Consider the following 14,355-nt stretch of genomic DNA (forward strand, 5'->3'; position numbering starts at 1 on the left):
AGAAAACACCACTGGTTACCATAGCCAGAAAACACCACTGGTTACCACAGACAGAAAACACCACTGGTTACCACAGACAGAACCTGGTTAAATAAAAAGTTAAATAAATAAAAATAAAGTTAACTTCACAGTCAGAGGAAGCGCCTGTCACTGGATGTACATGTCAGTGTGAAATGCAACTTCTACACAAACACCAAGCTGTGTAGTAAATAAATATATGGTATATACTGTAGAGAGATCAGGAGTTTTTAGAATAGTCATTAGTATAGTTTTAAGAATAGGATAGAAATAGGATAGAGAGACAGTGAAACTCTTAAGGTCTCCTCATTAGCAATGTCTGTCTGTCCTCTAACCTTAAAACCTTAACTAACCCTTCAGGTTCAGGATCATGGAAATGTTCACTCTGTAAACACAGACTTTCAGCTCTGGAAAAAATCCTTGTTGGATATCAAAAATATTTAGACATCTTCTGCATAGTAAAGATGATTTCATAAGTGATGGGGCTTATTGTGTGAAGAGGGAATAAGGCTGACATAGCTGAATCCTGGTCAACAACAAAGGAAAATGTGGTAGAGAAAAGGGAGCCAGCGGGATTTTGAAGTGTGTTTGTAGAATACCTCCTTTGTTGACATCAAGGACTGCCTGGAAAAGTACAAGGAGGACCGAAAATGAAATATAGGCCTGGGCTAGCTCTAATATCAAATAAACATTAGGCTACATTTCAAGAGTTTTTGGCTCTCAGACTACTTGGTAGTTGCTAAACTCAGGCCCCAGAGCAAATAGTAAATTAATTAATGTTTTAAATACTTAGTGCGTGCAGGCCGCAAATAAAATGTTATATCCTCACGTAACAGGGTTGAGGGCTAAAACCCCAAGCAGCAAGCAATGCAGGTGTAGAAGCATGGTGGCTAATGAAAAACTACCTAGAAAAGTGGGAATCTGAGGGGTGGCCAGTCCTCTACTGGCTGTGCCGGATAGAGAGGATCCTAGGTTCTGAGGGGTGGCCAGTCCTCTTCTGGCAGTGCCGGGTAGAGAGGAACCAGGTTCTGAGGGGTGGCCAGTCCTCTACTGGCTGTACCGGGTAGAGAGGAACCAGGTTCTGAGGGGTGGCCAGTCCTCTACTGGCTGTGCCGGGTAGAGAGGAACCAGGCTATGAGGGGTGGCCAGTTTTCTGCTGGCTGTGCCGGGTAAAGAGGAACCAGTTTCTGAGGGGTGGCCAGTCCTCTACTAGCTGTGCCGGGTAGAGAGGAACCAGGCTATGAGGGGTGGCCAGTCTTCTGCTGGCTGTGCCGGGTAAAGAGGAACCAGTTTCTGAGGGGTGGCCAGTCCTCTACTGGCTGTGCCGGGTAGAGAGGAACCAGTTTCTGAGGGGTGGCCAGTCCTCTACTAGCTGTGCCGGATAGAGAGGAACCAGGTTCTGAGGGGTGGCCAGTCCTCTACTGGCTGTGCCGGGTAGAGAGGAACCAGGATATGAGGGGTGGCCAGTTTTCTGCTGGCTGTGCCGGGTAAAGAGGAACCAGTTTCTGAGGGGTGGCCAGTCCTCTACTAGCTGTGCCGGATAGAGAGGAACCAGGTTCTGAGGGGTGGCCAGTCCTCTACTGGCTGTGCCGGGTAGAGAGAAACCAGGCTATGAGGGGTGGCCAGTCTTCTGCTGGCTGTGCCGGGTAAAGAGGAACCAGTTTCTGAGGGTTGGCCAGTCCTCTACTGGCTGTGCCGGGTAGAGAGGAACCAGTTTCTGAGGGGTGGCCAGTCCTCTACTGGCTGTGCCGGGTAGAGAGGAACCAGGTTCTGAGGGGTGGCCAGTCCTCTACTGGCTGTGCCGGGTAGAGAGGAACCAGGTTCTGAGGGGTGGCCAGTCCTCTACTGGCTGTGCCGGGTAGAGAGCAACCAGGTTCTGAGGGGTGGCCAGTCTTATCAGAACCTTCTAAAGCCATGACATAATTTTCTGTAATTTTCCAAGCTGTTTAAAGGCAAAGTCAACTTAGTATATGTAAACTTCTGGAATTGAGATACAGTAAATTATAAGTGAAATAATCTGTCTGTAAACAATTGTTGGCAAAATTACTTGTGTCATGCACAAAGTAGATGTCTTAACCGACTTGACAAAGTTAACAAGAAATATGTGGAGTGGTTGAAAAACAAGTTTTAATGACTCCAACCTAAGTGTATGTAAACTTCCGACTTCAACTGTGTATAGGGCAGCGGCCTCTAAGGTGCAGGGTTGCGTAACCGGGTAGTTGTCAGCTAGTGATGGCTATTTAACAGTCTGATGGCCTTGAGATAGAAGCTGTTTTTCAGCTTTGATGCACCTGTACTGACCTCGCCTTGTGGATGATAGCGGGTTGAACAGGCCGAGCTGAAATGTCTGGAGTCAGTAAGTACGCCGTCTGGACAGGATCCTCTCGATTGTGCATCTGTAAAAGTTTTTGAGGGTTTTAGGTGACAAGCCAAATTTCTTGAGCCTCCTGAGGTTGAAGAGGCACTGTTGCGCCTTCTTCACCACACTGTCTGTGTGGGTGGACCATTTCAGATCGTTGGTGATGTGTATGTCAAGGTACTTGAAGCTTTTCACCTTCTCCACTGCGGTCCCGTCGATGTGGACAGGGGCTCGCTCTGCTGTTTCCTTCAAGTTCAGCTTCTTCGTTTTATTGACATTGAGGGAATAGGTTATTTTCCTGGAACCACTCTGCCAGGGCCCTCGCCTCCTCCTTGTAGGCTTACCAACAATGACCTCCTCATCTTTGTTGGTAATCAGGCCTACAACTGTTGTCTGCAAACTTGATGATTGAGTTGGAGGTGCGCGTGGCCATACAGTCATGGGTGAACAGGGAGTACAGGAGGGAGCTGAGAACGCATGCTTGTGGGGCCCCAGTGTTGAGGATTAGCGAAGTGGAGGTGATGTTTCCTACCTTCACCACCTGGGGGCGACCCGTCAGGAAGTCTATGACCGAGTTGTTAATGATGAGCTTGGAGGGTACTTTGGTGTTGAATGCTGAGCTGTAATCAATGAACAGCATTCTTACATTGGTATTCCTCTTGTCCAGATGGGATAGGGCAGTGCAAATATGCAAATTGAAGTGAGTCTAGGGTGACAGGTAAGGTAAAAGGTGATGTGATTCTTGAATAGTCTCTCAAAGCACTTCATGATGACAGAAGTGAGTGCTACGGGGCGATAGTAATTTACTTCAGTTACCATTGCTTTCTTGGGTACGGGAATAATGGTGGACATCTTGAAGCATGTGGGGACAGCAGACTGGGATAGGGAGAGATTCAATATGTGCGTAAACACTTCAGCCAGCTGCTCTGCGCATGTGGCAAGGGATTCCATTCCGTAAGGTCCCTTAGTCGAGCAGTGAATGTCAAACACAGATTTATTGAATATCCCTTTGAGCATGGTGAAGTTATTAATTACACATTGAATGGTGTATCAATAAACCCAGTCACTACAAAGATAAAGAAGTCCTTCCTAACTCAGTTGCCAGAGAGGAAGGAAACTGCTCAGGGATTTCACCAGGAGGCCAATGTTGACTTTAAAACAGTTACAGAGTTGAATGCTGTGATAGGAGAAAAGAACATTGCTGTTACTCCACAATACCTGCTTTCTACCAGACATTGAGAGATTAATTTAGCTTTCAGCAGGACAATAACCTTAAACACAAGGCCAAATCTACACTGGAGAAGACAGTGAATGTTCCTGAGTGGCTAAATTACAGTTTTGACTTTAATCTACTTGAAAACCTATGACAAGACCTAAAAATGGTTGTCTAGCTATGATCAACAACCAATTTGACAGAGCTTGAAGAATTTAGAAAATTATAATGGGCAAATGTTGCACAATTGATTGATTGATTCAATTTTTAAAATACCAATAAGAAAAGGGCCCTCCAGCTGGTGAAGCCTCCACACACAATTTCAGAAAATCATCAAGGATAACACGATAAAGCTTAACAACTTATTTCCTTTTGAAGAGGGAAGAGGAGAGAGGGAATGGGGAAGAGGGAAGGTGGAGGAGGAATGGGAAAGAGGGAAGGGGACAACTCAACTTAACAACTTGTGGTCCTTTTGAAGAGGGAAGAGGAGAGAGGGAATGGGGAAGAGGGAAGGTGGAGGAGGAATGGGAAAGAGGGAAGGGGAGAGAGGGAAGGGGGGAGGAGGAATAGGGAAGGAGGAATGGGGAAGAGGGAAGAGGAGAGAGGGAATGGGGAAGAGGGAAGGGGGAAGGAGGAATAGGGAAGGAGGAATGGGAAAGAGGGAAGGGGAAAGAGGGAAGGGGGAAGAGGGAAGGGGGGAGGGGGAATAGGGAAGGAGGAATGGGGAAGAGGGAAGAGGGAAGAGGAGAGAGGGAAGGGGGAAGGGGGAAGAGGGAAGGGGGGAGGAGGAATAGGGAAGGAGGAATGGGGAAGAGGGAAGAGGAGAGAGGGAAAAGGGGAAGAGGGAAGGGGGAATGGGGAAGAGGGAAGGAGGAATGGGGAAGAGGGAATGGGGAAGGAGGAATAGGAGAGAGGGAATGGGGAAGGAGGAATAGGGAAGGAGGAATGGGGAAGGAGGAATGGGGAAGAGGGAAGGGGGAAGAGGGAAGGGGGAGGAGGAATGGGGAAGGAGGAATGGGGAAGAGGGAAGGGGGAAGAGGGAAGGGGGAGGAGGAATGGGGAAGAGGGAAGAGGGAAGGGGGAAGGGGGAAGAGGGAAGGGGGAAGGGGGAAGAGGGACGGGGGAAGGTGGAAGAGGGAAGAGAGAAGGGGGAATGGGGAATGGGGAAGATGGAAGTGGGAAGGGGGAAGAGGGAAGGGGGAAGAGGGATGGGGGAAGGGGGAAGGGGGAAGAGGGAAGGGGGAAGAGGGACGGGGGAAGGGGGAATGGGGAAGAGGGACGGGGGAAGGGGGAAGAGGGACGGGGGAAGGGGGAAGGGGGAAGAGGGAAGGGGGAAGGGGGACGGGGGAAGGGGGAAGAGGGACAGAGGAAGGGGGAAGAGGGAAGGGAGAATGGGGAAGAGGATATAAGGAAGAGGGAAGGGGGAAGAGGGACGGGGGAAGGGGGAAGGGGGAAGAGGGAAGGGGGAAGGGGGACGGGGGAAGGGGGAAGAGGGACGGGGGAAGGGGGAAGAGGGAAGGGAGAATGGGGAAGGGGGACGGGGGAAGGGGGAAGGGGGAAGAGGGACGGGGGAAGGGGGAAGAGGGAAGGGAGAATGGGGAAGAGGGAAGAGGGAAGAGGGAAGAAGGAAGAGGGAAGGGGGAAGAGCGAAGTGGGAGGCGAGGTTAGGCAGGTTAGGCAGTAATAGTAGCAGCAACAGACAATGACAGACAAAATGGTTGTTTGTTTGAAAACATGAGATAATTAGTACAATCCCCTTTCCTAATAAACAACCACGGACAGGTACAGTACATCTCCCTTGTCTCACATACCCTTAATATATAAAGCAATCAATCCCTAATATATACAAGACATTCCCAATATGATAGACAACAGGTACCAAAAGGCAGACCATATCTCTGGCATTTCCTTCTCAGCCACAATCCAGGTGTGGAAAGCTCTTAGACACTTACCCAGAAAGACTCACAGCTGTAATCACTGTCAAAGGTACTTCTACAAACAATTGACTCAGGGCTGTGAATATTTATGCAAATCTTATTTGCATAAATGTCCAAAAATATTTTGTTCACTTTGTCATTATGCGGTATTGTGTGTAGATGGGTGATTTAATCCATGTTGAATTCAGGCTGTAACGTAACAAGTGGAATAAGTCGAGGGGTATTAATTATTTCTGAAGGCACTGTAAATTACAGCGCTGTAAAGCTAATACAATGAGCTTACAGCATCCCCTAGTGGCTATATGGGTTCATTGCAGTCTTGGCCACCCCCACCGAAGCCCACTGGCAGATATATACTGTCTATGGCAGATGGCTAGCTGCAGATGGATGAAATAACACAGAATTAGAACGTTGAACACAGCATCCTGTCTATTAATAGCTTGAATAATAAACATGTATTTTTTGGAAGCTTTCGGGATCTTTAATAAGGTAAGCGAGTTACTGGGTAACTACTGTTTTCGAATTTTGTTTTCTACTAAAGCCTAGGAAATGTAACATTGTATAAACATCCTAGTGGTCAATCGTTTACAATTATAGGCTTCCTATGGCCTACATAGGCCTTAGGTATATTGTTGCAAAATAGATACGAAATGCAACACTGCTATATTTTGGAAATAATCCAATATTATTCTATTATTGCAGTAATATAATATTGTCGTTTTATAATGTAAGATGAGCAGACAAAGGGAGAAGGGGAGATTGCATTGCAGTGCCATTGCACAATATATATATTTTTTTTTTACCATATTGTCACAAGCAGCAGCAGAAGCAGGCGGGGGCTGTAGTAGCGGATGAAGAGATGAGATGGAGGGATGGAGAGATGCGGGACAGAGCAGAACAGCAGGTGGAGACTGAGCACACCAGCCTAGCACAGAGACTAAGACCGACCCCCACAGAACATAGCCGAGCTATTTGCGGTTAAAAACAGATAGAAGCTGCAGATAAATGTAAACACGAAGAGTTGAAAGACATGCATCGAGTCGTGTCATCTAGAACGGCCCTGTGTAACAGAGGGAGAAAGACGGCGTCTGTGTCGCGTCGCTCAGAGGTCGCGGTGACGTCTGTGATCTTCCATCGCTGGGTCTGTCAGCGCACAGAGTAACTCCTCCGTCACCTGGTAGCATGCAGGGTGTGGAGGGGACTAAACGCACTCATTTGGAACTAGATAGCGTCGGTTTAGGAAACAATCGTTAAAGCGGCAGGTTAGTGACGGTTTTGTTTCAGTCAGTAGGTTATAGCGTATACATATGAATGATCATTGTTTTAATATGGGGGGGGGGGGGGGGGGGGGGACTATCTCGGTTTGGGGTGAGATGTGTCATCTGTGTTGATTATCTGTTGATGCGATGTGACAGGAGTTGTTTTGGTAGACGTAGGCCTGCAGACATAGCCTAATATATCAGCTTTAACATGGTAATGCACTATGTTTGATGTGTGTAGGCCTATGAATTACTTATTAATAAGTAATAAAATAGTATTATTTAAAGTACCTTTAATTATTATTATTTTTATTATATAGCTCTATTCTATTCTCTGTAATACACATTTAATTGGGATGTGGAAAAAATTGCCTGTAACAAGGGGTCAGTCTGTTAGGCGGTGTATGATTTGTGCAATGCAGCAGGCATCCTGTGCTTGTTCATAGCCATGTAAAATAATTCATATAAATGAATAGGTTCCCCCATCATCGTAGGATAATGCCATTACTTCTTGTTTGTTGGTTAATGAAAGTCCCCTGAAGATAGAAGGGCCTCAACAGGAACATAATCAGCCAATGTGAGTCATGTATGAATGTCTACAGCAGGTAGCAGCATACATCGCATGTCAAATATGTGCTAGATATTCCCTCACCCACACAGACAGACACACAGACAGACACACAGACAGACACACAGACAGATTAAGCCCTGGACAGAGTAGGACAGAGATGGCCTGATATAATCCTGCTTGCTTAAGTCTTCTATTCACCCCATTCCTCTACATTAATTCCCTCCCCCCCCCCCTCCTCCCTCTCTTGTTCTAATATTAGCCAGCTATGGTTGACCCGTCTGAGCCAGAGGACCAGACCAAGGAGAAACAGATGGATGCCCTGCCGGTGGCCTCTGCACCCACCAGACTACCAGACCAGGCCTCTGCACCCACCAGACTACCAGACCAGGCCTCTGCACCCACCAGACTACCAGACCAGGCCTCTGCACCCACCAGACTACCAGACCAGGCCTCTGCACCCACCAGACTACCAGACCAGGCCTATGCACCCACCAGACTACCAGACCAGGCCTCTGTACCCACCAGACTACCAGACCAGGCCTCTGCACCCACCAGACTACCAGACCAGGCTGATGGGAAAGCAACAGAGGAGGGCGAGTGTGTGGGTGGCAATGATGCAGAGACCACACCCATACACTCTGCTGGGCTGGGGGAGAGGATGGTAGCTCCTCCCCCTGTTGCACAGGAGGCCAGTCCTCCCAGTCCAAACAACCAGCCCCAGCTTCAGGGCCCTCAGGACAGGCAGCTTCATTCTCCAAGCCCTCCAGACTTCCAGCCTCCCAGTCCACACACCCAGCTCCAGCTTCAGGGCCTTCCAGACTTCCAGCCTCCCAGTCCACACACCCAGCCCCAGCTTCAGGGCCCTCCGGACAGGCAGCTTCAATCTCCAAGCCCTCCAGACTTCCAGCCTCCCAGTCCACACACCCAGCTTCAGGGCCCTCCAGATTTCCAGCCTCCCAGTCCACACACCCAGCTCCAGCTTCAGGGCCCTCCAGACTTCCAGCCTCCCAGTCCACACACCCAGCCCCAGCTTCAGGGCCCTCTGGACAGGCAGCTTCAGCTTCCTCACCTTGCCCCTCCAGACTTCCAGCCTTCCACTCCACATACCCAGCTACAGAGCCCTCAGGTCAGTCTGGAGGCAGCAACCCCCCTGTCGAACAGCAGCCAAGCTCTGAACCCTCTACCTCAAGACCTCCAGCCTCCAAGCATCGACCCAGAGCCCAGAAAACCATGCCCCAAGCTGCACCTGGACCTATATAACTTCGACACCCCGGTGGCAGAGGGAAGCCGTTATGTCCTGACCAGCCCCCGCTCCTTGGAGGCCTGCGCCCGCTGCGGGGTCAAACCCGTGGAGATCTTGTCGCGCCCGTTGTCAGACTTCGCCCGTGAGGCCCCGGGACGGTCCATGCGCGTGGCGACGGGCATGTTTGAGGTGTATGAGAAGGACAGGCACGCCAAGCTGAGAGCATGCCGGGAGGAGAGAGAGAGGATCATACGGGAAGATAAGAGGAGAATCCTTCAGGCTGCAGTCAACGGACATGCTGCATCATCAACAGAGGAACAGCACAGAGCACCAGTCACATCCAGCTTAACACCGCTATCTAAACCAGGCCCTGTGGCCTCTAGTCCTACTAAATCTAAACCTTCCCCCAGTAGTACAGGACAGGCCTCTAGAGCTGCTTCTACAACACCAGGTCCAAGCATTAATAAAACTAGTACAAATCTTCTAGCTAAAAGTAGCTCTCTGCAGTCTTCTAAGACCAGCTCATTCAGCTCTGCGTCCTCATCATCTAAAGGTCTGGACTGTGGTTTTGGTTCTGCTAAACATACTAAATCCTCAGAACTAACCAGGGCACCCCGCCCTGTCTCAGGTCCACCTCCAGTGGTCAGAAAGACCCCCAGCAGCAGCAGCACCACCACCACCACCACCACGCCGAAAGCCTCCAACACCTTCCCCAGATCAGCCTCCAAACCTTCCTCTTTCCCCAGAACAACCACCTCCATGACATCCACCATCTTCAAGAGTTCCGTGCAGAGCCCAGTCACCCCGACTACAGCAGCTCTCAATGGCATCACAGGGGGTCTAGGAGGGCCGTTCCCTCACCACAACGGCCAACCTGTGTCCACTCCAAAGGGCAGAGGGAAGAGCCACTCCCTTGAGTCCCTACAAAGGAGGATGGATACAATCTCCACCTCTACCACCACCTCCACCACCACCTGCACCTCCTCTGGAGAGGAGTCCGGCGCCTCCTCCTCCTACAGCTGGGATGGACCCAGAGACCCCTGGGCCAAGTCCTCCTCCCCCCGTGCCCGCACCCTGGCCACCTTCAACTCCTTGATGGGGAGGAGCCTTAGCCTTGGGGACCTCAGCCACTCCCTCCAGACCACCCAGAAGGTGGAGCGTATCGTCAAGGAGGTGCGGCGGCGGGGGCTGAAGGCGGTTCCGGAGCGGGACAGAAAGATCGCTGCTCTGATGCTGGCTCGGTACCAGGAGGAGGACATCATGAGCCAGACGCGCTACGTGGCTCACCTGCAGTGGGACAGCGAGAAGCGCCTGGGAGACCTGCAGCGGGAGCGGGAGGACCGGGAGAAGCAGCGGGCGGTGCTGCAGTGCCAGCGGGCGTGGCAGTCGCAGGTGTCCCACCGCCAGCGTCGGCTCAGCCAGCAGGAGAGAGAGTCGTCGGCCGCTAAGCTGCGTCAGGTGGCGGAGAGCGAGGAGCGGTGGAGGGAGCTGGCAGAGCTGCAAGAGCGCAGTAGGCAGCAGAGGCTCCAGCAGGCTGCCAGGGAGGAGAAACAGAAGAAGGAACAGCAGGAGCAGAACCTCAAGGCTCTAGAGGAGGACAGGGCTGCAGTGCTGGAGCAGGAGCAGCTACTCCTCAAGGAGAAACTTACCATTGCTGAGCTGAAGAAGCAGGAGAAGGAGCACCAGGCCCATGAGGAGCGCCGGGGACTGAACCGGGCCGAGAGGAGGCGCCACGCAGCCCTGATCAGGGAGATCGCCCGGAGAGAGGAGGAGGAGCGGGAGGATGCACGGAAGGCTGCTGAGGAGAAGCTGAGCCGTTCCCTGGAGAACTATGAACAGATCGTAGAGAGGAGAGACAAGGAGCTGAAGGAGAAGGCTAAGAGGGAGGAGCAGCAGATTCAGAAGGCAAGGAGGTCTGCGGAGAAGAGGGAGAAACAGCAGCAACAGCAGGTGGAGGCCCGGGCCAAGGAAGCAGAGAGACGGGCCCAGCAGGCAGCTTTGGTGGCAGAGGAGAGGGCCAAGGAGAAATCCCAGAGAGCAGTACAGAGCAGGCAGGAGAAGGAGAGACTACAACGACTCAACAGACAGCGTGTGGAAGGGGAAGAGCTAGCCAGGAGGATGGAGCTCCTCCAGTCCATCGAGAGGAAGCTGGAGAAGAGTGAGCAGATTTTCAGGGAGAAGAGAGCCGTGCTGGAGAGCGCTCGCTCTACCGCCCGCGCCTCCTTCCACGTACGGGACCGGGTCAGGGAGGAGACCAACATGAGGACCTTTGATAAGATGGATCTAGAGGCCCAGTTCCAGTTCAAAGCCAGCCTGGATGACAAGTGATGAGGCACAACTTCATGCTACTGGTGAACTACTGGTTACTGGTAACTACTGGTTACTACTAGTTACTACCCTGGACTACTGGTTCCTGGTAACTACTGACTACCCTGGACTACTGGTTACTACCCGGGATTACTGGTTCCTGGTAACTACTGACTACCCTGGACTACTGGTAACTACTGGTTACTACCCTGGACTACTGGTTCCTGGTAACTACTGGTTACTACCCCGGGACTACTGGTTCCTGGTAACTACTGACTACCCTGGACTACTGATTCCTGGTAACTACTGACTACCCTGGACTACTGGTAACTACTGGATACTACCCGGGACTACTGGTTCCTGGTAACTACTGACTACCCTGGACTACTGGTTACTACCTGGGATTACTGGTTCCTGGTAACTACTGACTACCCTGGACTACTGGTTACTACCCTGGACTACTGGTTCCTGGTAACTACTGGTTACTACCCCGGGACTATTGGTTCCTGGTAACTACTGACTACCCTGGACTACTGGTTCCTGGTAACTACTGACTACCCTGGACTACTGGTAACTACTGGTTACTACCCTGGACTACTGGTTCCTGGTAACTACTGACTACCCTGTACTACTGGTTCCTGGTAACTACTGACTAGCCTCAACTACTGGTAACTAATGGTTACTACCCGGGACTACTGGTTCCTGGTAACTACTGACTACCCTTGACTACTGGTAACTACTGGTTACTACCCGGGACTACTGGTTAGTGATAACTACTGACTACCCTGGACTACTGGTAACTACTGGTTACTACCCAGGACTACTGGTTCCTGGTAACTACTGACTACCCTCAACTACTGGCAACTGCTGGTTACTACCCAGGTCTACTGGTTCCTGGTAACTATTGACTTCCCTGGACTACTGGTTCCTGGTAACTACTGACTACCCTGGACCACTGGTTCCTTGTAACTACTGACTACCCTCAACTACTGGTAACTAATGGTTACTACCCGGGACTACTGGTTAGTGGTAACTACTGACTACCCTTGACTACTGGTAACTACTGGTTACTACCCGGGACTACTGGTTACGACTAGTTAATGCCCTGGACTACTGGTAACTGCTGGTTACTACCTGGGACTACTTGTTCCTGGTAACTACTGACTACGCTGGACTACTGGTAACTACTGGTTACTACTAGTTAATACCCTGGACTACTGGTAACTACTGGTTACTACCCTGGACTACTGGTTCCTGGTAACTACTGACTACGCTGGACTACTGGTAACTACTGGTTACTACTAGTTAATACCCTGGACTACTGGTAACTACTGGTTACTACTAGTTAATACCCTGGACTACTGGTAACTACTGGTTACTACCCTGGACTACTGGTTCCTTGTAACTACTGACTACCCTGGACTACTGGTAACTACTGGTTACTACCCGGGACTACTGGTTCCTGGTAACTACTGACTACCCTGTACTACTGGTTACTACCCGGGATTACTGGTTCCTGGTAACTACTGACTACCCTGGACTACTGGTAACTACTGGTTACTACCCTGGACTACTGGTTCCTGGTAAATACTGACTACCCTGGACTACTGGTTACTACCCGGGATTACTGGTTCCTGGTAACTACTGACTACCCTGGACTACTGGTAACTACTTTCTAGCCTGGACTACTGGTAACTACTGTCTAGCCTGGACTACTGGTTCCTGGTAACTACTGACTACCCTGGACTACTGGTAACTACTTTCTAGCCTGGACTACTGGTAACTACTGTCTAGCCTGGACTACTGGTAACTACTGGTTACTACCCTGGACTACTGGTTCCTTGTAACTACTGACTACCCTGGACTACTGGTAACTACTGTCTAGCCTGGACTACTGGTAACTACTGGTTACTACCCTGGACTACTGGTTCCTGGTAACTACTGACTACCCTGGACTACTGGTAACTACTGGTTACTACTAGTTAATACCCTGGACTACTGGTAACTACTGGTTACTACTAGTTAATACCCTGGACTACTGGTTCCTGGTAAATACTGACTACCCTGGACTACTGGTTACTACCCGGGATTACTGGTTCCTGGTAACTACTGACTACCCTGGACTACTGGTAACTACTGTCTAGCCTGGACTACTGGTAACTACTGTCTAGCCTGGACTACTGGTAACTACTGGTTACTACCCTGGACTACTGGTTCCTGGTAACTACTGACTACCCTGGACTACTGGTTACTACCCGGGATTACTGGTTCCTGGTAACTACTGACTACCCTGGACTACTGGTAACTACTGGTTACTACTAGTTAATACCCTGGACTACTGGTAACTACTGGTTACTACTAGTTAATACCCTGGACTACTGGTAACTACTGGTTACTACCCTGGACTACTGGTTCCTGGTAACTCCTGGTTACTACCTGGGACTACTGGTTCCTGGTAACTACTGACTACCCTGGATTACTGGTTCCTGGTAGCTACTGACTACCCTGGACTACTGGTAACTCCTGGTTACTACCGAGGACTACTGGTTCCTGGTAACTACTGACTACCCTCAACTACTGGCAACTACTGGTTACTACCCCGGCCTACTGGTTCCTGGTAACTACTGACTTCCCTGGACTGCTGGTTACTACCCGGGACTACTGGTTAGTGATAACTACTGACTTCCCTGGACTACTGGTTACTACCTTGGACTACTGGTTCCTGGTAACTACTGACTACCCTGGATTACTGGTAACTACTGTCTAGCCTGGACTACTGGTAACTACTGTCTAGCCTGGACTACTGGTAACTACTGGTTACTACCCTGGACTACTGGTTCCTGGTAACTACTGACTACCCTGGACTACTGGTATCTACTGGTTACTAGTTACTGCTGTTAACTACTGGTTACTACCCTGGATTGCTGGTTACTACTGGTTACCATGTGCTTGGCTATAGCCAGGGTTGGACAGGTTACTTTGTAAATGTAATTCGTTACAGTTGCAAGCTACCTGTGCAAAATCTACTTTTGGATTACCCAAACTCAGTAACGTAATCTGATTATTTTGGATTTCTTTTCCCTTAAGAGGCATTAGAAGAGGTCTAAAAGGATCCATCCAACACATGGTGTCTGATTGGTGGTCATCATTTGGTGTGTCATCATAGTGCTCTCTGATTGGTGGTCATCATTTGGTGTGTCATCATAATGGTGTCTGATTGGTGGTCATCATTTGGTGTGTCATCATAGTGCTCTCTGATTGGTGGTCATCATTTGGTGTGTCATCATAGTGCTCTCTGATTGGTGGTCATCATTTGGTGTATCATCATAGTGCTCTCTGATTGGTGGTCATCATTTGGTGTGTCATCATAGTGCTCTCTGATTGGTGGTCATCATTTGGTGTGTCATCATAGTGCTCTCTGATTGGTGGTCATCATTTGGTGTGTCAT

General features: G+C 50.0%; 1 protein-coding gene across 2 annotated transcripts; it reads left to right on the forward strand.

Moving 5' to 3' along the window:
- The first annotated feature begins 5,920 nt into the window (after nucleotides 1-5,920).
- Nucleotides 5,921-14,146, forward strand: ccdc177 (coiled-coil domain containing 177). 2 transcript variants are annotated; one of them, XM_036955381.1, is made up of 2 exons: nucleotides 5,921-6,016; nucleotides 7,617-14,146. In XM_036955381.1, the coding sequence occupies exons 1-2, from the start codon at nucleotides 5,981-5,983 to the stop codon at nucleotides 10,926-10,928; spliced, it is 3,348 nt and encodes a 1,115-aa protein (XP_036811276.1). In that variant the 5' UTR covers nucleotides 5,921-5,980; the 3' UTR covers nucleotides 10,929-14,146. The 2 variants fall into 2 exon arrangements, with proteins under 2 accessions (XP_036811276.1, XP_036811277.1); XM_036955382.1 differs by lacking the exon at nucleotides 5,921-6,016 and adding an exon at nucleotides 6,386-6,789.
- The last annotated feature ends 209 nt before the right edge of the window (nucleotides 14,147-14,355 follow it).

Source organism: Oncorhynchus mykiss, chromosome 19 (assembly GCF_013265735.2).
Source record: "Oncorhynchus mykiss isolate Arlee chromosome 19, USDA_OmykA_1.1, whole genome shotgun sequence".
Classification (NCBI taxonomy): Eukaryota; Metazoa; Chordata; class Actinopteri; order Salmoniformes; family Salmonidae; genus Oncorhynchus; species Oncorhynchus mykiss.